Source organism: Triturus cristatus, chromosome 7, assembly GCF_964204655.1.
Source record: "Triturus cristatus chromosome 7, aTriCri1.1, whole genome shotgun sequence".
Lineage (NCBI taxonomy): Eukaryota > Metazoa > Chordata > Amphibia > Caudata > Salamandridae > Triturus > Triturus cristatus.
Window position 1 is genome coordinate 7,449,022 of NC_140590.1, and position 25,253 is coordinate 7,474,274.

Consider the following 25,253-nt stretch of genomic DNA (forward strand, 5'->3'; position numbering starts at 1 on the left):
AACTGAGAAAAATCCTAATTTTAAGACTTTCGGTATTCACAGAAGGCATTTAGGAGTCCTAACGTTAGGAGTCCTAACTTTACTACTCTTAAACTGAGAAAAATCCTAACTTTAAGACTTTCGGGGCCCGATTCACAGAACTAACTTAAGACAAAATCCTAAACTTACCTACCATTTTCGTATTCACAGAAGGCACTTACTCATTTTGGTATTCACAGAAGGCACTTACTCACTTCGGTATTCACAGAAGTTAGGAGTCCTAACTTTAGGACTCCTAAATGCCTTCTGTGAATACCGAAAGTCTTAAAATTAGGATTTTTCTCAGTTTAGGAGTCCTAAAGTTAGGACTCCTAACTTTACTACTACTAAACTGAGAAAAATCCTAATTGTAAGGCTTTCGGTATTCACAGAAGGCATTTAGGAGTCCTAAAGATAGGAGTCCTAACTTCACTACTACTAAATTGAGAAAAATCCTAATTTTAAGACTTTCGGTATTCACAGAAGGCATTTAGGAGTCCTAAAGTTAGGAGTCCCAACTATACTACTACTAAACTGAGAAAAATTCTAATTTTAAGAATTTCGGTATTCACAGAAGGCATTTAGGAGTCCTAAAGTTAGGACTCCTAACTTCTGTGAATACCGAAATGAGTAAGTGCCTTCTGTGAATACCAAAATGAGTAAGTGCCTTCTGTGAATACCAAAATGGTAGTAAGTTTAGGATTTTGTCTTAAATTAGTTCTGTGAATCGGGCCCTTAGTATTCACAGAAGGCATTTAGGAGTCCTAAAGTTAGGACTCCTAACTTCTGTGAATACCGTAATGAGTAAGTGCCTTCTGTGAATACCAAAATGGTAGTAAGTTTAGGATTTTGTGTTAAGTTAGTTCAGTGAATCGGGCCCCTTGTGACCCCGGGAGCATGCAGCATGCACACACAGACTCCTTGTGATCCTGGGAGCATGCAGCATGCACACACCGACTCCTTGTGATCCTGGGAGCATGCAGCATGCACACACAGACTCCTTGTGATCCTGGGAGCATGCAGCATGCACACACCGACTCCTTGTGATCCTGGGAGCATGCAGCATGCACACACCGACTCCTTGTGATCCTGGGAGCATGCAGCATGCACACACCGACTCCTTGTGATCCTGGGAGCATGCAGCATGCACACACAGACTCCTTGTGATCCCGGGAGTATGAAGCATGCACACACCGACTCCTTGTGATCCTGGGAGCATGCACACACAGACTCCTTGTGATCCCGGGAGTATGAAGCATGCACACACCGACTCCTTGTGATCCTGGGAGCATGCAGCATGCACACACCGACTCCTTGTGATCCTGGGAGCATGCAGCATGAACACACAGACTCCTTGTGATCCCGGGAGTATGAAGCATGCACACACCGACTCCTTGTGATCCTGGGAGCATACGGCATGCACACACAGACTCCTTGTGATCCTGGGAGCATGCAGCCTGCACACACCGACTCCTTGTGATCCTGGGAGCATGCAGCATGCACACACAGACTCCTTGTGATCCTGGGAGCATGCAGCATGCACACACCGACTCCTTGTGATCCTGGGAGCATGCAGCATGCACACACAGACTCCTTGTGATCCTGGGAGCATGCAGCATGCACACACCGACTCCTTGTGATCCTGGGAGCATGCAGCATGCACACACCGACTCCTTGTGATCCTGGGAGCATGCAGCATGCACACACCGACTCCTTGTGATCCTGGGAGCATGCAGCATGCACACACAGACTCCTTGTGATCCCGGGAGTATGAAGCATGCACACACCGACTCCTTGTGATCCTGGGAGCATGCACACACAGACTCCTTGTGATCCCGGGAGTATGAAGCATGCACACACCGACTCCTTGTGATCCTGGGAGCATGCAGCATGCACACACCGACTCCTTGTGATCCTGGGAGCATGCAGCATGCACACACAGACTCCTTGTGATCCCGGGAGTATGAAGCATGCACACACCGACTCCTTGTGATCCTGGGAGCATACGGCATGCACACACCGACTCCTTGTGATCCTGGGAGCATGCACACACAGACTCCTTGTGATCCCGGGAGTATGAAGCATGCACACACCGACTCCTTGTGATCCTGGGAGCATGCACTCACAGACTCTTTGTGATCCTGGGAGCATGCGGCATGCACACACAGACTCCTTGTGATCCTGGAACCATCCACTCACAGACTCTTTGTGATCCTGGGAGCATGCGGCATGCACACACAGACTCCTTGTGATCCCGGGGGCATGCGCTCATGGACTCCTTGTGATCCTGGGAGCATGCAGCATGCACACACAGACTCCTTGTGATCCTGGGAATATGAAGCATGCACACACTGACTCCTTGTGATCCTGGGAGCATACGGCATGCACACACAGACTACTTGTGATCCTGGAACCATGCACTCACAGACTCCTTGTGATCCCGGGAGTATGAAGGATGCACACACCGACTCCTTGTGATCCTGGGAGCATACGGCATGCACACATAGACTCCTTGTGATCCTGGAACCATGCACTCACAGACTCTTTGTGATCCCGGGAGTATGAAGCATGCACACACCGACTCCTTGTGATCCTGGGAGCATGCAGCATGCACACATAGACTCCTTGTGATCCTGGAACCATGCACTCACAGACTCTTTGTGATCCCGGGAGTATGAAGCATGCACACACCGACTCCTTGTGATCCTGGGAGCATGCAGCATGCACACATAGACTCCTTGTGATCCTGGAACCATGCACTCACAGACTCTTTGTGATCCCGGGAGTATGAAGCATGCACACACCGACTCCTTGTGATCCTGGGAGCATGCAACATGCACACATAGACTCCTTGTGATCCTGGGAGCATGCACACACAGACTCCTGGGGATCCTGGTAGCATGCAGCATGCACACACAGACTCCTATAAGATCCTGGGAGCATGCTGCATGCACTCACAGACTCCTATAAGATCCTGGGAGCATGCTGCATGCACTCACAGACTCCTTGTGATCCTGGGACCCTGCAGCATGCGTGCTCACCCACTCTAATGCATTCCTAGCACAGACTCCTTTAAGATCCTGGGACCCTGCAGCATGCGTGCTCTTCCACTCTACAGCCTTCCTAGCCCAGGCTCATTCAAGTCTAAAGGAAAAAATCGATGTCACAGAGTTCTTCCTGCTTTTGCTTCCAAATGTTGCCATTTACTAAGTCATAGTAAAACGCTGCACGCCGCAAAGCGAGCCTCATGGCCTGGGGAGGGGTCAAGTGCATCAAATACTAACATAAGCCACTCTTACATGAGACATTATACTCTGTTGAGTGCTACACCTTCATGTTTTTAACCAGGGAAGGAGGCCCCCAGAATAAAATTAATTCCCAGCTGGCACTCTCAACCCTGTTTTATATCACTTTTTTCACATCTACACCACTCAGGCCCCCACACCCGCACTTCAGCATACGGCAGTTGGATTGAAGATCTCCGATAAAGTGCCCCTTACAAAGGGAGCTCGTTAGGCATTGCACGGCCGGCCTGACGAGGAGCAGCCCATATGATGAAGCATGACACCTGCAAGGGTGTGTGAGGGCATTATTATCCAGCCAATGGATCGCCAACTCTAAACGCACAGTGCATATAGTTGGATCCAGCCTTTCCTTTGACTCTTCCTTTTCCTCTTTTTTGTATATTGAGGAACAGCAGAACAACTCCTTCTTGGTAATTTGCATCTTGACTGTCACCCACGAGTGCACTTATACTGCACAGCTTTTAATGAGTAAACCAGAACTCAAGCACACAAAAACACCTCACACATAACCTCGCTTACAGCCTCACACGCACACAGATGTGTGCACAGATTGTATAGAATAAACCAGTTTTAAGGCACACACAAACACCCTCAAGTACATTCTCGCATGCACACAGAGGCAGAAGAGGTTATTACAGTGTAAACCAGCATTTGCACACACAAACACCCTCACACATACTCACACGCACTCACAGAGAGGCATGGCAGCTTTTGCAGAGTAAACCAGTGCTAGGTCCCGCACAAACACTGCAGCTCACACAGAGAGGTGGAGAAACCTCTTGGAGTCCTTCACCAGAGTATTTTAAGCAGCATTTTTATTTGGTTTCAGAGGAAACCAGCACCAAGACAACAAAAGCAACCCAGAAACATGAAATGATTTAACACGTTATTTTCTTGAGTTCAGCTACGGACAGACAGAGGAGAGATGTCTGAAAAAGGCGTCTTCGGGACTCAAGGGTTGGCGGGGGCTGCAAGCCGCAGACGCGATTACTTCAGTATTGGCTGAGAGTGTCAGTGGAGCAGAAGTGAGACTAGAGTTCAGCATCCTCTACTCCTGCCTTGTGGAGGGACAGATCCTCTGACGTTTGCTACCTCTGGAGTCCTTGGACATTGGGAGTGAGGCTTCAGGCCAAGCGCGACTTCGTCCACGTTGAGGTGTCGATAGCAGTGAGAGTTAGAGTACTAGGTTGTCGAAGGGGTGGACATGGAGAGAGCTAGACCCAGGTTTACTGCTGCTTCCCCTGCAGGGTCTCCAGGAAGGACTGGAACTGGGCGCGCATGCTATCCAGGTACGGAGTAAACCACTTCCTGATCACATCGGATCCCTCCTCCATGGAGCCGCGCACAATCTCCATCTTTTCCTTCACCTTCTCCTGGAACTCCCCGGCTCTGGAGTTCAGCTTGTCACGCACGGTCTTGCTCTGTTCATCCATCACTTGCCGGAGGGTCTCCAGGCGCTGCTGGCTCTTGTCCCGGATGCTAGATACGTAAGGCTCTACCGAGTCCCGCACAGCCTCCACCTTCTCATTGGTTTTGCTGCGCATCTCCTCGGCGTAGGCGTTCAGCTTCTTCTTCAAGTCCTCGGTGTCCTTGTTGAGCCTCTTCTTCAACTTCCTCAAGTACATGTTGAGCCGGGTGCGGACCTCCTCGATGTTCTGGTCGAACATCATGCGGATGTCCCCCGAGTACTGAATGACTTTGCTCTTTGTGTCTTCCATGTCGGTCTTCAGCTTCTCCGAGACGGCCGACACCTCAGTGTTGAACCTCTCCTGTATGTCCTGAGCGTAGGGAACCAGCTTGGTTCTGATGTCTTCAGTGTAGACATTGACTTCATCCATGGTGTCCGTTATGAGGCCACTGTGAGGCAAAGAGATAAACAGAGACAAGGGTAAGCAAAGGGGAAGAAATGAATGAGAGACGATATAGAACTACGGCAAGCAAGACGAAGGACAAAAGTAGAAGAGGCATTAGAAGGGGAGACAATGGAAAGGGAGATCATGAAAGAGCATAACTGGAAGAGGAGGCAATTGAAGATGAAAAGATAAAAAAGGAGACACTGAATGAGGAGATACTAGAAGAGGAGGCATGGAAGAGGTGATACCAGAAGAGGAGAATGAAGAGACAATTCAAAAGGAGATACTGCAAGAGAGAGACAATGGAAGAGGGGACACCGGAAGAGAAGATAATATAAGAAGAGGAGACACTGGAGATTATAGGAGAGGAGACATTAGAGGAGGAGATAAGAGAAAAGGAGTCACTGGAAGAAGAGATAATAGAAGAAGAGGCAATTGAAGATGAGGCGAAAGAAGAGAAGACACTAAAAGAGGAGATACCAGAAGAGGAGAAAAAAGAAGGAGGAGACACTAGAAAAGGAGACATGGAAGAGAAGGCACGAGAAGGGGAGATAATAGAATGGGAGACATTGGAACAGGAGATAATTGAAGGGGAGACAATTCAAGAGGAGTCACCAGAAGAAGAAGAGATAATAGAAGAGGAGACATGAAAGAGAAGACACCAGAAGGGGAGATAAGAGAAAAGGAATCACCAGTAGAAGAGATAGTAGAAGAGGAGACAATGGAAGAGAAGACAGTTGAAGAGGAGATACTGCAAGAAGAGACAATGGAAGAGGGGACACCCGGAAAGGGGGGATAATAGAAGAGGAGTCACCGTAAGAGAGGATAATAGAAGAGGAGACAATTGTGGAGGAGACACACACTGGAAGAAGAGACACAGAGGGGAGGACAACAGAAAAGGAGACACTGGAAGGGGATATAATATAAGAGAGACAATTGAAGACGAGACACTGGAAGGGGAGACACTGAAGAGGGGACACCAGAAGAGGAGATAATAGAAGGAGAGGAGACACTGGAAGAAGAGGAACGTAAGGAGACACCGGAAGGGGATATAATATAAGAGGAGACAATGGAAGACGAGATCATGGAAGAGGAGACATTCGAAGAGGAGACAATTCAAGAGGGGACACCAGAAGAGGAGATAAGAGAAAAGGAGTCACCAGAAGAAGAGATAACAGAAGAGGAGACATTAGAAGAGGAGATAAAAGAAGAAGAGGAGAAACTGGAAAAGGAGACATGGCACAGGAGACTCCGGAAGGGGAGATAATAGAAGGAGAGGAGACACTGGAAGGCAAGCAGCAGATAGGTTTCAGAATACATGAGAGAGCTCAGATGGAGAGAGAAGAGAAAACCCGGCTAAAAGAGATTAAAAGTAAGAAGTGAAAATGGATCAAAAAAGATGAAAATTGCTAGAGAATTACACAGCAGGGTGAGGGGAGCTGAAATATAAGAGAAGAATAAAACAGAAAGGGCAGGAGACAGTGAAATGTGGGAGCATTCAGACTGAGAGGACCAAGTGTCATTGGGAGGGAAGGAGTTCAGGAGAGTGTAGAGTTGAGAGTAGGGAGTGCGTGTGTGTGAGTGAGGGTAAGAGAGGAGCTGTGTGAGCAATCACATGATATGGGATCAGAAGCAATAGTGGGGGGCAGGAAGAAGTGAGAGTGTGGCATGGGGGGTTAGAACCTGGAGCACAACCGGGCCAAGAAAGAGAAAGAGTGACAATGAGAGAAACTTGAGGCATACACAAAAGACTCGAAAGGTTCTTGGGGATACTGCTGTTAGATCAGCTTTGAAATCCCTGTTCGGACCTCCTTGGCAGGATTCGACATGATGGTGTTGGACAGATCGAGACAGATCTGGCTTAAACACCGCCTTTACCCCCATGGTTCTGAGCTGGTCAAAGATTAGGCACCCCCTTTACCACCCATGTTTCTGAGCTGGTCAAAGATTAGGCACCCCCTTTACCACCCATGGTTCTGAGCTGGTCTAAGATTAGGCACCCCCTTTACCACCCATAGTTCTAAGCTGGTCTAAGACTGGGCACCGCCTTTACCACCTATTGTTCTGAACTAGTCTAAGATTGGGCACTGCCTTTACCACCCATGGTTCTGAACTGGTCAAAGATTAGGCACCGTCTTTACCACCCATGGCTCTCAGCTGATCTAAGATTAGGCACCGCCTTTATCACCCTTGGTTCTGAGCTGGTCTAAGTTTAGGCACCGCCTTTACCACCCATGGTTCTGAGCTAGTCTAAGATTGGGCACCACCTTTACCACCCATGGTTCTGAACTGGTCAAAGATTAGGCACCGTCTTTACCACCCATGGTTCTGAGCTGGTCTAAGATTAGGCACCACCTTTACCACCCATGGTTCTGAGCTAGTCTAAGATTGGGCACCACCTGGTTCTGAACTGGTCTAAGATTGGGCACCGCCTTTTCCACCCATTGGTACAGAACTGGTCCAAGATTAGGCACTGCCTTTACCACCCATGGTTCTGAGCTGGTGATACAGCCTTTACCACTCATGGTTCTGAGCTGGTCTAAGATTAGACACCGCCTTTACCACCCATGGTTCTGAGCTGGTCCAAGATTAAACACCGCCTTAACCACCCATGGTTCTGAGCTGGTCTAAGATTAGGCACCGCCTTTACCACCCATGGTTCTGAGCTGGTCCAAGATTAGGCACCGCGTTTACCACCCATGGTTCTGAGCTGGTCCAAGATTAGGCACAGCCTTTACCACCCATGATTCTGAGCTGGTCCAAGATTGGGCACCAACTTTACCACCCGTGGTTCTGAGCTGGTCTAAGATTAGAAACCGCCTTTACCACCCGTGGTTCAGAGCTGGTCTAAGATTAGACACTGCCATTACCACCCATGGTTCTGAGCTGGTCTAAGATTAGACACTGCATTTACCACCCGTGGTTCTGAAATGGGCTAAGATTAGGCACCACTTTTATCACCCATGGTTCTGAGCTGGTCTAAGATTAGACACCACCTTTACCACCCGTGGTTCTGAGCTGGTCCAAGATTAGGCACTGCCTTTATCACCTGTGGATCTGAGCTGGTCTAAGATTAAACACCACCTTTACCAACAGTGGTTCTGAGCTGGTCCAAGATTAGGCACCGCCTTAACCACCCATGGTTCTGAGCTGGCCAAGATTAGGCAGCGCCTTAACCACCCATGGTTCTGAGCTGGTCTAAGATTGGACGCCGCCTTTACCAACCATGGTTCTGAACTGGTCTAAGATTAGGCACCGCCTTTACCACCCATGTCTCTGAACTGGTCTAAGATTGGACACCGCCTTTACGACCCATGGTTCTGAACTGGTCTAAGGTTAGGCACCGTCTTTATCACCCATTGTTCTGAGATGGTCTAAGATTAGACACCGCCTTTACCACCCATGGTTCTGAACTGGGCTAAGATTAGGCACCGCCTTTATCACCCGTGGTTCTGAGCTGGTCTAAGATTGGACGCCGCCTTTACCAACCATGGTTCTGAACTGGTCTAAGATTAGGCACCGCCTTTACCACCCATGTCTCTGAACTGGTCTAAGATTAGGCAGCGCCTTTACCACCCATGGTTCATAACTGGTCTAATATTAGGCATGCCTTTACCGCCCATGCTTCTGAGCTGGTCCAAGATTAGGCACTGCCTTAACCACCCATGGTTCTGTGCTGGTCCAAGATTAGGCTTTGCCTTTACCCCCATCGTTCTGAGCTGGTCCAAGATTAGGCACTGCCTTTACCACCCATGGTTCTGAGCTGGTCTAAGATTGGACACCGCCTTTACGACCCATGGTTCTGAACTGGTCTAAGGTTAGGCACCGCCTTTATCACCCATTGTTCTGAGCTGATCTAAGATTAGACACTGCCTTTACCACCCATGGTTCTGAACTGGGCTAAGATTAGGCACTGCCTTTATCACCCGTGGTTCTGAGCTGGTCCAACATTAGGCACCGACTTTACCACCTATGGTTCTGAGCTGGCCAAGATTAGGCACCGCCTTTACCACCCATGGTTCCGAGCTGGTCAAAGATTAGGCACCGTCTTTACCACCCATGGTTCTGAGCTGGTCTAAGATTAGGCACCGCCTTTACCACCCATGGTTCTGAGCTAGTCTAAGATTGGGCACCACCTGGTTCTGAACTGGTCTAAGATTGGGCACCGCCTTTACCAGCCATTGGTACAGAACTGGTCCAAGACTAGGCACTGCCTTTACCACCCATGGTTCTGAGCTGGTGATACTGCCTTTACCACTTATGGTTCTGAGCTGGTCTAAGATTAGACACCGCCTTTACCACCCATGGTTCTGAGCTGGTCCAAGATTAGGCACCGCCTTTACCACCCATGGTTCTGAGCTGGTCCAAGATTAGGCACCGCGTTTACCACCCATGGTTCTGAGCTGGTCCAAGATTAGGCACCGCCTTTACCACCCATGATTCTGAGCTGGTCCAAGATTGGGCACCAACTTTACCACCCGTGGTTCTGAGCTGGTCTAAGATTAGAAACCGCCTTTACCACCCATGGTTCTGAGCTGGTCCAAGATTAGGCACCGCGTTTACCACCCATGGTTCTGAGCTGGACCAAGATTAGGCACCGCCTTTACCACCCATGATTCTGAGCTGGTCCAAGATTGGGCACCAACTTTACCACCCGTGGTTCTGAGCTGGTCTAAGATTAGACACTGCCATTACCACCCATGGTTCTGAGCTGATCTAAGATTAGACACTGCATTTACCACCCGTGGTTCTGAACTGGGCTAAGATTAGGCACCACTTTTATCACCCATGGTTCTGAGCTGGTCTAACATTAGACACCACCTTTACCACCCGTGGTTCTGAGCTGGTCCAAGATTAGGCACTGCCTTTATCACGTGTGGATCTGAGCTGGTCTAAGATTAAACACCACCTTTACCAACAGTGGTTCTGAGCTGGTCCAAGATTAGGCACCACCTTAACCACCCATGGTTCTGAGCTGGCCAAGATTAGGCACCGCCTTAATCACCCATGGTTCTGAGCTAGTCTAAGATTGGACGACGCCTTTACCAACCATGGTTCTGAACTGGTCTAAGATTAGGCACCGCCTTTACCACCCATGTGTCTGAACTGGTCTAAGATTAGGCAGCGCCTTTACCACCCATGGTTCATAACTGGTCTAATATTAGGCACGCATTTACCACCCATGCTTCTGAGCTGGTCCAAGATTAGGCACTGCCTTAACCACCCATGGTTCTGAGCTGGTCCAAGATTAGGCTTTACCTTTACCCCCCATCGTTCTGAGCTGGTCCAAGATTAGGCACTGCCTTTACCACCCATGGTTCTGAGCTGGTCTAAGATTGGACACCGCCTTTACGATCCATGGTTCTGAACTGGTCTAAGGTTAGGCACCGCCTTTATCACCCATTGTTCTGAGCTGGTCTAAGATTAGACACCGCCTTTACCACCCATGGTTCTGAACTGGGCTAAGATTAGGCACCGCCTTTATCACCCGTGGTTCTGAGCTGGTCCAAGATTAGGCATCGACTTTACCACCTATGGTTCTGAGCTGGCCAAGATTAGGCACCGCCTTTACTACCCTTGGTTCTGAGCTGGTCTAAGATTGGACACTGCCTTTACCACCCATGGTTCTGAGCTTTTCTAAAATTGACTGCTGTCAGCAATGATGTCACATGGTGTGTCAAAGGAGAGAACACCGACCAGGATGACACCATATTTGAGAGAAAGGGATGTAGGAGATGAACACTTACTCCAGCTCTTTGCTGAGCTGCGACTCCTTAATCTTGGATGTGGCATCGTCCGCGACCTGTCCCACCTGGGCCACATAATCCCAGAAGGTGTCCACCGCCGTCTCCCACTTGGTCTTTGGTTCGTCATTGAAAAAGAGGTTGGCTTGACATCCTGAGGCGACAAAGGAAAGAATACAACAATAAGTCATTTGGTGCAGAGTCCGGCGGTTTTTGGCAGGGTCCACATAACGATGAGAAATAAAACAGTAGACAAATTCACTCCCTGGTGCTAAAAGCGCTTAAGTAGATGACGTTTGTCTGTAAGGAAAAGGCAAGGCCTGGAACCTCTGGTTCTGTCTCCCCTCTGAGGGAGGCCATGCTCGGAGACACCATTGGTCACTCCCTCCCCTCAGGGAAGCCGGGTCTGTCAGCTGGAGTGTTTCATTGTCAGAAAGATGGTGGTCTGTGAGAGGAACTCCTCGCTACACAGAGAGGGCGCAGTCTGTGGCCATGGACTTCCTCAACAGAGTGGCTGTTGTTTGTGGCCCGGGAGGCCTGGAATGACCATTGCTAGGATCGCCAACAGTAGAAACATCAAGGACGTCACATCAAACATCTACAAGGGCGGGTTCTCCAGATGCAACACTGACATCTACGCAGAAGAGCCCGACTGGCACATGTTTCTCTGCCACAAAGTTTGCAGACCCGCTGTGACGCTTATTAGAATTTGCGCAACACAAGGGGTCGAAACGTCGACGCATTGTACATGTCTACACAACGGTTCTGATCAAAATTCACTATAAATACAGATCGCGAAGCTTATGTGAAAAATCATAAAGACTCAAATATAAATTGTAACCTTCCCTATTGTTTACACATTTACCATTGTCTTATGTAGTGCACTGTATATTTCACTATATGTCACTGCTTCACCACAATTCACCCATACTGTGTCCTATGTATTTCGTCAGCCTATAATACATAAAATATATGTTTTTCTTTAAAATAGCCAATTGAATTTTCTTGTTGGTGTGTGTCATCCCCTTTGCTTTGTTGGTTTTATGTTACACTAAATGTATATACGTTGTGAACACTCCAAAGAAATTGACTAATCCCGATAGAACCATTGTTTATATATATTACAAAGTTTACAGACAGCACAGTATCAGTGCAGTAATTTTTCTGTCTCGCACGATTTATTTGTGACCTAGAAGCAACTGTGGAAACACCAATAAAAAAGAGATTTATGGTGTATTCGATGGACCCATGTACACCTGATGGGATGGCACAATTGCTCACAAGACAGAGCTTGAACCCAGTGGCGTCTGATGCCTTTTGAAAGTCTTGGGCCAGAAAGCTCTGAGCTGAAGAGTGGTACCCTCCTCCCTGGTGCACCGCATGCCCTGGAACCTTCCAGAACATTTGAATCTCCACCAATGTCTGCACGACGGGCGGGTGCAGAGGCTACCGCTGCTGCAAGTGCTAACGCAAAAACACCGCTTTATGGCTGCAAATGTTGTTCTTGCACTCTTGGTGAATGTCGGTGATGAGTAGGGCAAGACTTGGTGCAAACTAAGTCCAGTCAAGGTTGATCCTTGAGTGAATTATGTGCTGTGACCACATGATCACTCGTTCCTAATGTTCTCATTTGTAAAAATGTGTATTCCGGCCTATTGATTACACTTCATCCGGCCCGAGCCTGAGAGTACGGTCCGAGTACGGAGAGTACGAACCGAGTACGGCCAGGGTGTGGAGATTCTCGCCCGACTGCCGCCATAATTGCCTTTGTGAATCGGGCCTTAAGTTTAGACCTGAAGTCTAACTTTGGATCTGGAGTCTAACTTTAGACTTGAAGACCAAGTTTAAACCTGAAGTCTAAGTTTAAACCAGGAGTGTAACTTTAGACCTCAAATCTAACTTTGGATCTGGAGTCTAACTTTAGACCTGAAGTCTAACTTTAGACCTGGAGTCTAACTTTAGACCTGAAGTCTGTGGGCCCAATTCACAGAACTTGGATTTTGTCTTAAGTTTGTCTTAAGTTTGTCTTAAGTCTGTATTAAGTCTGTCTTAAGTCTGTCTTAAGTCTGTCTTAAGTCTGTCTTAAGTCTGTCTTAAGTTTGTCTTAAGTTTGTCTAAAGTCTGTCTTAAGTTTGTCTTAAGTCAAATTTAGGACAAAATCCTAACTTCTGTGAATACCAAAAGTAGTAAGTTTAGGATTTTGTCTTAAGTTAGTTCTGTGAATCGGGCCCTAACTTTGGATCTGAATTCTAACTTTAGACCTGGAGTCTAAGTTTAGACCAGGAGTCTAACTTTAGACCTCAAATCTAACTTTGGATCTGGAGTCTAACTTTAGACCTGAAGTCTAACTTTAGACCTGGAGTCTAACTTTAGACCTGAAGTCTAACTTTGGATCTGAATTCTAACTTTAGACCTGGAGTCTAAGTTTAGACCAGGAGTCTAAGTTTAGACCTGAAGTCGACCTGATGTCTAACTTTGGATCTGCAGTCTAACTGTAGACCTGGAGTCTAACTTTAGACCTGAAGTCTAACTTTAGACCTGGAGTCTAAGTTTAGACCTGAAGTTGACCTGAAGTCTAACTTTGGATCTGAATTCTAACTTTAGACCTGAAGTCTAACTTTAGACCTGGAGTCTAACTTTAGACCTGAAGTATAACTTTGGATCTGAAGTATAACTTTAGACCTGGAGTCTAACTTTAGACCTGAAGTCTAACTTTAGACCAGGAATCTAACTTTAGACCTGAAGTAGACCTGAAGTCTAACTTTGGATCTGGAGTCTAACTTTAGACCTCAAGTGTAACTTTGGATCTGGAGTCTAAGTTTAGACCTGAAGTCTAAGTTTAGACCTGAAGTCTAAGTTTAGACCAGGAGTCTAACTTTAGACCTCAAGTCTAACTCTGGATCTGGAGTCTAAGTTTAGACCTGAAGTCTAAGTTTAGACCAGGAGTCTAAATTTAGACCTCAAGTCTAACTCTGGATCTGGAGTCTAAGTGTAGACCTGAAGTCTAAGTTTAGACCTGAAGTCTAAGTTTAGACCTGAAGTCTAAGTTGAGACCTGAAGACTAAGTTTAGACCTGAAGTCTAAGTTTAGACCAGGAGTCTAACTTTAGACCTCAAGTCTAACTTTGGGCTGGAGTCTAAATTTAGACCTGAAGTCTAAGTTTAGACCTAAAGTCTAAGTTTAGACCTAGAGTCTAATTTTATACCTGAAGCCTAAGTTTGGACCTGAAGTCTAAGTTTAGACCAGGAGTCTAAGTTTAGACCAGGAGTCTCACTTTAGACCAGGAGTCTAACTTTAGACCTGAAGTCTATGTTTAGACCTGAAGTCTAAGTTTAGACCTGAAGTCTAAGTTTAGACCAGGAGTCTAACTTTAGACCTGAAGTCTAACTTTTAGACCAGGAGTCTAACTTTAAACCTCAAGTCTAACTTTGGATCTGGAATCTTACTTTAGACCTGGAGTCTAACTTTAGACCAGGAGTCTGACTTTAGTCTAGGAGTCTAACTTTAGACCTGAAGTCTAAGTTTAGACCTGAAGTCTAAGTTTAGACCAGGAGTCTAACTTTAGAATTCAGGCCTGAAGTTAGGTATCAGATCTAAACTTAGACTTTAGTTCTAAACTTGAGGCCTAATTTACCAATTCTTGGCATAGGGCAGCACCTCAAGCCTTCCTGCTGCGCTGTCCTAGGTCAAAAGAAAAGGGACGATGTGTCTGACAAAGCTATTTAATTTATTCTTCGATTGAACAACATCTTTGCAAATGATCGGAATTAGAAGGACATTTCTGCGTGCATCATGAACATAACTGGCGGGCACCATCAATGTTTAATAACAGTGTGCCAGCTTACAATCGCACCACGCTTCACATCGGTACAGCTTGTGCTTTGATATCCCCTTAATGTTTCACCAGCTTCATGGAGTCTCTTGCTTTTAGAAATACGGAAACCGGCTGTGGAAATTAATTCTCTGGTAGAGATGACTTGAAATGGAGCATTGACTACCAACAAACAACAGAACCTCCCCTAAGTAGGGTACACCCTAATCAAAGCAGCAAGCAGAGCCCATCAAGCATTGAGCAATTCAACGAGTGAGCACAGAGAAAGAAAAAAAATGTAAATAACGAAAGTAAACGACGGTCCCATAAAGCATTGGTAAAGGCAACGCTGGAAGACACAAGTGCAGCATCAAGCAGAGACTGCAAACCCAACAAGCATTGGCAAATGCAACGTCTCGACTAGGCAAGCAGTGACAAGGCCTGGTTAAATCACCCCAGCATAGGCGAAGAGCACAACGGCTGGCACTAGCTCAGTCCACTGTCCCAGGGGAAAACATGCACTGGCACAGGGGCGCTGCGAAGACACGCACCAGAGCACCAGGTACAGGTTTCTCTAAACCAAGATAACCGTAGTTACTCAATCCGCCATGACTGACCAGGCAGCGGCAGCACCACAAGCAGCAGCCCCCGCGGGTCCAGCGGCACAAGTTCATTCTCAAGTTAGTGCACTACCCCCATTCAGTGAACTAATTGACTCTGCCACCGCATCACCCAGATGGACCGTGTGGGTCAGCCATTTAGCCAATTACTTTATCGCCACCAGAGCAACAGACAGGGCAGTCAAGAGATCGAAGCAGTTACACTTCGCAAGTGACGAAATCTATAAATTGTTCGCACATCTACCAAACACGGGACCCCCCACAGACTACGACGCGGCGGTCAGGGCGCTCAATGCCCATTTCGACCCTCTACTCAACCCAGATTACGAGGGATTCAAGCTGCGTCAAGCCCGGCAGAGGGAGGGCGAATCTATGGATGCTTTCCATGCACGCCTGAGAGAGCTAGCAAACACATGCACCGAGGATGATCAAGCCAAAGAGGTACGGGCGCCGCTCATCCAACGGTGTCGAAACAAAACCCTGAGGACGCTTATTCTCCGACAACCCCGGATTAGTTTAGAAGACATGCTAGTATTAGCACAGTCGCACGACCTGTCCGAAGTCAGATCCATGGCCATGGAAGCGGCTCTCACTACCACCACTGATCAAACAGTGGCAGTCAAGAGAAAGCGAGTAGACGCAGCCCGCACACCAGCCCGTAGCGGCCGAGGATGGTGACCCACCCGAAGACCGCGTTAGCTGCAATGCGGATACTGTGGCAGAGAGGAACATGCTCCAAATGACTGCCCAGCGAGAGGCAAGACCTGCTCAAAGTGTCGGATCCCCAATCACTTTTCGAGTGTCTGCCGCGAAGGAGCGTGGAGCAGAGGAACCTCAGGACGAAAACCACCAGGTAGGTCTGTGAGACACCTGTCGCTGGATGAGCCGGACACGGCTTGGACACCGAGAGCACCTTCGCAGTATAGGTCGTACCTCGAGGACCCTTCCACCGACGAAGAAGAGGAATGTTTTCTTACATCATTTGCAAGCGATCTCAAACGAAGATGGCGTCCTCAACCGACGTGTGCCATTGAATTCACAGGGTCCCCCGTCACAGCCCTCATCGACACCGGAGCATCGGTAAATGTCATGGGAAATCAACACTACAAGAAGTTAAATCTTAAGCCTGCACTCACGCCTTCCAAAGTTCGGATCCTAACATATGGCAGCCAAACACAACTTCCCCTTAAAGGAAAGATGACTGTACACGTAAAGTCAGAAGGTCACGAACTCACAACAACATTTCATGTAGTCGACAGGGAGGCAGACATCCTTGTAGGAATTCACACCACGGAGGACCTAAGCCTGGTAACGTTCGCAAATGCCGTGAAGACCTTACAGACAGAAGACATTCTAGAATTATTTCCACAACTGTTCAAAGGATTGGGGAGCATGAAGCGACCACCTGTACAACTACACAACGACACGTCAGTAAAGCCCGTTGCTCTGCGACACCGGAGGGTACCATTTCATTTGAGGCCGCTAGTAGAACAAGAGTTACTAAAACTAGAGCAACAAGGAGTAATAGAGAAAGTAACAGGACCGACTCCATGGGTGTCCCCCATTGTTATGGCAAAAAAGCCGAAACAGCCCGGACAAATCAGACTCTGCATAGACATGCGAATGCCCAACCAGGTGATACGAAGGGAAAGACACCTGACACCCACAGTGGATGACATCCTGGTGGACCTTAATGGGTCCAGGTGGTTCTCCAAACTGGACCTCAATGCAGGATACCACCAGTTGAGGCTAGCTGAAGAAAGCAGGTACATCACCACTTTCTCAACGCACCTGGGGCTCAGGCGCTAAAAGAGACTGTATTTTGGTATATCGTCAGCTGCCGAGATATTCCAAAATGCAGTGAGAGAGATATTGTCCGGACTTCAAGGAGTATTAAATGTCAGAGACGACATTCTGCTACAATCAGCGACACTCGAGGACCACCACCGCCAGCTCCGCGCTACTCTCAAACGCCTCACAGAACACGGCGTGACCCTCCACAAAGAGAAGTGCCAATTTTTCAAGAAATCCATCGAGTTTTTCGGGTACGTCTTCAGCCAGGACGGCGTGGAGGTAGATTCCCGAAAATCACAGGCCATCCAGCTTGCCCCGGCTCCTGCGACAGTGTCAGAAGTACGGAGCTTCCTAGGCATGGCGACGTATTGTGGGAGGGTCATACCCAACCTCGCAACCATCGCGGAGCCATTGCGTAACCTGACGAAGAAGGATGCCGGGTGGACATGGGGCCAGGCTGAAGAAGACGCCTTACGCAAATGTGAAGTCGGCCCTGTTGGAAAAAACAACCATGGCCTACTTCGACACCGCCCGACCGACGGAGCTAATAGTGGACGCCAGTCCCATGGGGCTGGGGACATTGCTGATGCAAGAAACTGAACCAGGGACGTGGGTCCTGCTGCCTTTTGCGAGCAAATCGCTAACGGCAACAGAAACCCGATATTCACAAATTGAACGCGAAGCACTCGCCATCAAGTGGGCCTGCAATCACTTTCATTTATATCTCAGTGGACACACGTTCTGGGTGGTAACGGACCATCAACCACTTATTCTGCTGTTTAAAGGAACTGCACCTCATCCGCTGCCCAGGATCAAGAGGTGGGCGATCCAACTCCAACACTATCAGGTAGAACTGGTCTACCGGCCGGGCGCCAAAAACCCAGCTGATTTCTTGTCGCGCTATCCAGCCATCCTCGCAGAAGAAGTTTCTAATCAAGAGACACAGATGGAAGATTTAGTCAACATGGTCGTCCAAGGGGCGTGCCCAATAGCCCTCACTAGCGCAGAAATCGAAGAACACACACAAAGAGACACAGTTCTAAGGAAAGTGCTAGAAGCGGTTCAGAAGGGCTCATGGACTGGGTTTCTCCACGACATCAACGGATGGAACGAATCCGACCGATCCCGCCTAGGGAACGTCTGGAGAATCCATGAGGCATTGAGCGCCACAACAACTGGCATAGTACTGAGAGGCTCACGTATTGTCCTGCCCCTGAGCCTTCAAGAATGAAAAAGTGCATTGGCTCATGAAAGCCATCAAGGCACGAGAAGGATGAAAGCCAGGATGAGAGAAAAGGTGTGGTTCTCTGGTCTGGAAGAAGCCGTAGATGACTTTGTGCGTGGGTGCCGAACATGTCAACTCACTGGCGGCCCTGAATCTCCAGCTCCCGTCATAACGGAAGACCCGGCCCCATCGCCCTAGACATGGGTGAGCCTTGATTTCGGGAGTTTTCCAGACGGACGAGTCACTGCCGTCCTGGTAGACAGCTACACAAAGTACCCAGTCGTGGAAGTACTGCCTTCTACCGCATTCGACCACCTCCGACCAATGCTGGAAAATACTTTTGCACTTTTTGGGTTACCACACGTAATTAAGACAGACAATGGACCACAATTCCAAGGGAACGAGTTCAAGGAATTCCTGTCCCGGCTGGGAATAAGGCACCACAGCATCACACCACAATGGCCTCAAGCCAACGGCGAGGCTGAACGATTCATGCAGACCCTGAATAAAATATTACGCGTAGCCGTAGCTGGACAGTTGGACTGGCAGGTCACGCTCCAGCATTTCCTGCGGGAATATCGGAGCACGCCCCACTGCACCACCCAGAGATCCCCGTGGCCACTGATGTTCTCTGGACACCGGCGGGACACCATCCCAGTAGCTGAAGGATGGAAAGCAGAACCATACGACCCTGTGAGTGCTCAAGCCTGGAGGTCAGCGACCAATGAGAAAGCAAGCCGGCGACGGAGAGCACGGGTCCGACCGGTGACTCCAGGATGTGCTGTCCTGGTGAGAAACTGTCGCAGCGGTGGGAAATTCCGAACATCTTACGAACCAGGACTATGGCTCGTCAAGGATGTCAGAGGGACAGCTGTCACCTCTGAAAGGAACGGAGAAGTCATCACACGAAATGTCTCATGGTTCAAGAGAGTCCCAATCCAGAAAACGAAAGACCAAGGCCCGAGGCCTACTGTAGTGGTGAAGGAGTGAGTGAAGAGGTAATCCCGAGCGCGGCTGAAGACCCAGATCCAAACCCAGCAGAGCCAGCTGTACCTGGTGACACCAGACCAAGAGACTTACCCGGCACAGCAGGGTTAGCCAGCCCGAGGGGTAGCCCCAGTCAACACCGGTATGACCTGAGGCCTAACCCGAAGCCGAGTCAAAGACTTGCTGATTTTGTGTGTTAATCATTATTTTGTGTTGTTTCATTTTGAACCAATTGGGGATGGGATGTAGCAGTCTAGTTGTTGTCAGCTATACATCCCCGGGACCCCACCCGGAACCATACACCTAGGGCCTGATTCACAGAACTAACTTAAGACAAAATCCTAAATTTACTACCATTTTGGTATTCACACAAGGCACTTACTTATTTCGGTATTCACATTTAGGAGTCCTAACTTTAGGACTCCTAAATGCCGTCTGTGAATACAGAAAGTCTTAAAGTTAGGATTTTTCTCAGTTTAGGAGTAGTAAAGTTGCTCCTGAATAAATACCGTCAACAACAGACCTGAAGCCGCTCAGCTTTACTTGTATTTCGTGGTTACAGCTCCGACAGCCTATTCTACTGCGCAATTTCGTTACTTTGTATCTACTATGTTTCTTGTTGTTCCTTTTCTCATTTTGTGTGCTTCACCTGTTGTTATATGTACAGTTCTTGCTATTTCCATGTCCACTTGTTTAGCATGTCTGCTTCTCTGCACCGCACCCAGATGGGTCATGTTCGCGCTTTATAAAATTTCCCAACTGAATAAAAAAATGTTTCTTGATATCTGCTACTGTCTTGATCTCCCCATATTCTAAGAATGCGAAGCTTCTGATCCGGAGCAGATGTTAAAGCCATGACGGTGTTGAGACAACCCCCTCCCCCCCCTCAGCTGGATATGACTGAATCCCTTCTGATGCATAAAGCTTCTCGCAGAGACGGCCACAGCCTCGGAGACGGTCCTGGTTGCAGGTTCGCCTCAGTTTCGACATTAGGGCCCTTGGATAGTGGACGCTATAAAGTGCCTCAGGTTGTATTACCCTAACCCCTGCCCTGATGGCCCCCTCCCTAGGATATTGCATGCTCGGTCCAGTCACTATCAGTGGGGTCTACAATGTCCCACTCCCAGACCTCGCTTGCCTCGACAATGTATCGGCGTGTTATTGATTAGTTTTTTTATATATAAGGGAGATGGCCTTCCGTTTCAAGGGTTCAGTCAATATTCGGTCTTCTAGTGTCTTGTGATCTTTTACTTTTGTGTCTTTAGGGATCTCTTTTTGAAATCATGTCCAAGTCTCAGATACTGGAAAACCTCACCAGCCGCGTTTCATCTTCTACTTTGAGGGACAAAAGGTCGTCACTGCGGTGCCCTCCTAAACATCGCCTAGTTTGCTGATGCTTATTCACTCCCATAGTGGGTTTTCTTTTGTTAGGACCGCGTGTCATCCCAAGAGTCGCAGTAACTCTAATATTACACATATATATATATTGATGGATAGATCTCAGCATGTTTTCTATAAAGCGCTGACAGACAGCCCCACCCCCCATCCAGGACCTATCATGGCTGACCGAGGGCTCCATTTGATCAGCGTAGACTCACTCATTGACCTCCACTCATTGGGTGCTCAAGTAAGTCCTCGTGCCGGGGAGGGCCATGCTGCCGTCATATTCCCCCCCGCCTCATTGGTTTCGATCATGCGATTCTAGGGGGTACGTTCGTCTTTCCATCATAGTCATCTCAGTTCCTTAGTGACGCTTTGAAAGAACTCTCAGGGACTGGATAGGGTGTGTTCTGTGACACGTACACGCATGTAGGGAGTACAGTCCTTTTAAACATGGCAGCCCTGCCTCGCGTGGAGAGCGGCAGTGCCTTCCATCTCTCTACATGCCTCTGAATTTATCAAGGATATTATCCAGGTGCCCTTTAATGAAAGCCTCTTGTGAGCAGCTTACAAACATCCCCAAGTGGCGAAAGCCCTGATTATTCACCTGCATCTGCACCCACATTGGGTTCTTGGGGTTCCAGGCTGTTAATGGGTAGACCAGCGAAACCCACAAACTCTACCAAATATCTCTATCAGCTGCATTACCCTCTCCCCAGAGAGATCAGCGTCAGTGAGATATGGCAGGGTGTCATCATCATGTCTTATCTCAGGCCGCGTATCAGCGGTGCTCCCTCACCCAACATGAGAAGGACTCCATCACTGATACGAGGATGGGTGAGGAGAGGGGGCCAGGTCCCTCCGCTCAGTGGAAACGCCTTGGAGTGCACAGGCACACAGCTCATGACAGTGGGAATGCCTTGTAGTACACCGGCACGCGGCTCATGACAGTGTGAAGGCCTTAGAGTACACCGGCACACGGCTCATGACAGTGTGAAGGCCTTGGAGTACACCGGCACGCGGCTCATGACAGTGTGAAGGCCTTGGAGTACACCGGCAGGTGGCTCATGACAGTGTGAAGGCCTTGGAGTACACCGGCAGGTGGCTCATGACAGTGTGAAGGCCTTGGAGTACACCGGCACGCGGCTCATGACAGTCGGAACGCCTTGGAGTACACCGCCCCGCGGCTCATGACAGTGTGAAGGCCTTGGAGTACACCGGCAGGTGGCTCATGACAGTATGAACGCCTTGGAGTACACCGGCAGGTGGCTCATGACAGTGGGAACGCCTTGGAGTACACCGGCACTTAGCTCATGACAGTGGGAATACTTCGGAGTACACCGGCATGCAGCTCATGACAGTGGGAACGCCTTGGAGTACACCGGCAGGTGGCTCATGACAGTGGGAACGCCTTGGAGTACACCGGCACGTGGCTCATGACAGTGTGAAGGCCTTGGAGTACACCGCCCCGCGGCTCATGACAGTGTGAAGGCCTTGGAGTACACCGGCAGGCGGCTCATGACAGTGGGAACGCCTTGAAGTACACCGGCAGGCAGCTCATGACAGTGGGAACGCCTTGGAGCCTTGGAGTACACCGGCAGGCGGCTCATGACAGTGGGAACGCCTTGAAGTACACCGGCAGGCAGCTCATGACAGTGGGAACGCCTTGGAGTACACCGGCACTTAGCTCATGACAGTGGGAATACTTCGGAGTACACCGGCAGGCAGCTCATGACAGTGGGAACGCCTTGGAGTACACCGGCAGGTGGCTCATGACAGTGGGAACGCCTTGGAGTACACCGGCACGTGGCTCATGACAGTGTGAAGGCCTTGGAGTACACTGGCAGGTGGCTCATGACAGTGGGAACGCCTTGGAGTACACCGGCAGGTGGCTCATGACAGTGGAAACTCTGAAGAATACACCGGCACATGGCTCACAACAGTGAAAACTCCTGGGAATACACAGGCACACAGCTCCTGACAGTGTAAATGCCTTGGAGTACACAGGCACGCAGCTCCTGACTGTGTAAATTCCTTGCAGTACACAGGCATGTGGCTCTGGACAGGGCAGCTTCATTCCTTTCATGTGTTAGGGGCCAAAGTTCACAGGTTTCATTACGTGAAACAAATTGTTCAACTCAAGGCAATCAATGGCGCGAGGACTATGGCCAATATTTTTGTGTCAGCGTTTAAAAGAGATATTGGTCTATATGAGGGGCAGGATTCGGAGGGATCGCCTGGTTTACGAATGACTTTACTTGTGCTGGTCTGAGTCCTCGCATTATGGAGCCCTCCTGCCTTCTGATAGGAGATAGGATTAGAGCCAAACATAAATCCATTTCTATTGATTGACCGCTGGGTCCACGGGGCTTCCCGGCTCACAATGTTCCAATCACTTCCTCATTTTCTCCGCTTGTTATTTGCAAGTCTCGGGTCACCCTGCCTGCTTCAGCAATGAGCGGCAGTGTTATATTTAATAAAAGCTCCATATTTCCTCTTCTGCTCAGTCCGAGCTTGAGGTGTATAGATCCCGACAGTGGTCAGCAAATACCTCGACGATATTAAGGGTCACAGTCATTTTGGGATTTGGGAATGCCAGGACAGTGTCGACCCATCTTCCATCTTCTTGTTCTTGCCCATCCATGCTAAGAACTGTCCAGACTTATTGCCCATCTCAGAATGCTTTTTTTGGGATGCTAAATAATAGTTATGGGCGGAGCTGGGGATAAGTTCCTGATTTTATATTGCACCCTGAGACCCTTATGGGTGAGTAGTTGTGCTTCATAAACCCTGATTGATTGATTGATTGATTGATTGATTGATTGCTATTCACTGCATGTGAGGCCCAGTCTGTGCCGTGTCTGCTGCAGACTAAGGATGCACACTTGTTATCATTTCTAATTTTTGTTCAGTCCCCGTCATCTTTAGCCTCTTCATGGAGCCCCTTTGGGCTCTGCTCACCGATAACAGCCTCACAGTGTGATGATGATGCACAACTCTCCTCCAAAGACTCCTCCGCTTCAGACACCTAACACCTCAAACACGGATGTCCAGCGCTTACCTGAAGCTCCCTTCCACCAGGACAGAATCCACGTTATTCGCCAATAACAAGAAACAAGAAATAGTACAAACCGGGCTTAGTTAGTGCAATGTTTATCTCACCTTTCATCCTTTGGTACGAATTACCACTGTGCATTCAGACCTGTTCTCTTTTCAGGAAAAGACTGAAAACAATACTGTTTTAATTAGCGGTTTCCCCGTGCCTCCAACCCACTGTTGCGCCAAGATACCCCTGCCGGGGTGTTGCAAAGTCATCCTGTGCCCTGAGCACCCCCCAATGTTTTGCTGACGGGTACTGGTGGTAGCTGACTCTGACTGACCCTGGGCTCTGCCTCAGCAGGCCTGGAGCCAGTGCTATGCTGGAAAAACTTAGAATACACTGAAAACACCTACATACACTAGGGTACACTAAGGGTTAGTACCCCTGTGATTGGCATGACCTACCCCATAGGGCCATAGTACATAATAGGGCAGGGGGGTTGAAACTACCTCTCAGCCCCTAGTATAAATAGGGCATGGCAGCTTAGAGGCCTGCAGCCCTTTCCGCACGTGCATGTGTGCACTGCTGACACCTGAGGCCAGTTTAAAAGTGGCCCTGTGTTGCAGGACTGCTTTTAAAAAGTAAATTGTGCCCAAACTTTTGTGTTTGGGGCACTTAAAAATTTTAATTTTGGGTACCCCCAGGGTCTCCCCTAGGTGTCCCAGGGGTGGGGGGTCCGGTATCTATAAGATGGACCCTTATACAATTAATTTTATTTGCCCTGGTTAAAGTGAAATAGCACATTTCACTCCCCACATTGTGATAAAGTGCTGCCCAAAATCGACTTTGGTGGTAGGAGCTCTGTGGAGAGAGGATCTGCCGTATGTTTACATATTCAGAACCCCTAAAGTCTCCCATAGGTGTACCAGGGGTGGGGGTCCTGTATCTATAGGCAGAGTACTTATAAAAGGTGTTTTTATGAGCCCTGGTGCTGGAAAAATTGACCAAGCCACTTTTCCCACTGCAAATCCCCTGCCACATAGGTTAACACGGGAGAAAGGTATTAACTAACAGCTCTTGATAGGAGAAAGAAAAATGTACCTTTCAAAGACTTCCCAGAATGGTATTATTAAATCCAACTATATGATTGTTAAATTTCTCCTAAAATGGACATACAAGAAGTTATAAGACCTTCTAGTTTGTAAGTCTCAATTCAGCTTTCCAGTGGTCTGCCCTGATTGGTCAGAGTTAAGGGGATTCGCCAAGCTGCCTTGAAGAGGTGATAAAGAGCCCCTGGGGTTAACCAGCTCTGCTGGGAGGGCAGTGTCCTGTTGCACAGTAATGCCAGAGCAGGGGGTGGAGTCATAAGTCATGGACTTCAAGAGAAGGGGAGGATCCCAGTGTCATTTACAACCTTACCCTGTCCACCTCCAGCCAGATGCTAGGATTAAGGGAGGAATGAGCAGATGCAAGGGG

General features: G+C 48.6%; 1 protein-coding gene across 7 annotated transcripts in view; it reads right to left on the reverse strand.

The window, feature by feature from the left end:
* Window positions 1–4,123: 4,123 nt before the first annotated feature.
* APOE (apolipoprotein E) overlaps window positions 4,124–25,253 on the reverse strand; it is a 39,026-nt gene continuing 17,896 nt past the window's right edge. For 6 of the 7 annotated variants that reach the window (XM_085615467.1, XM_085615471.1, XM_085615470.1 and 3 more), the window contains 2 exons: window positions 10,924–11,074; window positions 4,124–5,180 (listed from right to left, as the gene is read on the reverse strand). In XM_085615467.1, coding sequence (XP_085471593.1) covers window positions 4,550–5,180; window positions 10,924–11,074 — 782 coding nt within the window. In that variant the 3' untranslated portion in view covers window positions 4,124–4,549. Of the gene's footprint in view, window positions 5,181–10,923; window positions 12,873–13,149; window positions 13,421–13,488; window positions 14,259–14,316; window positions 16,675–25,253 lie in introns of those variants that run through there. The other variant, XM_085615473.1, reaches the window with a different exon arrangement.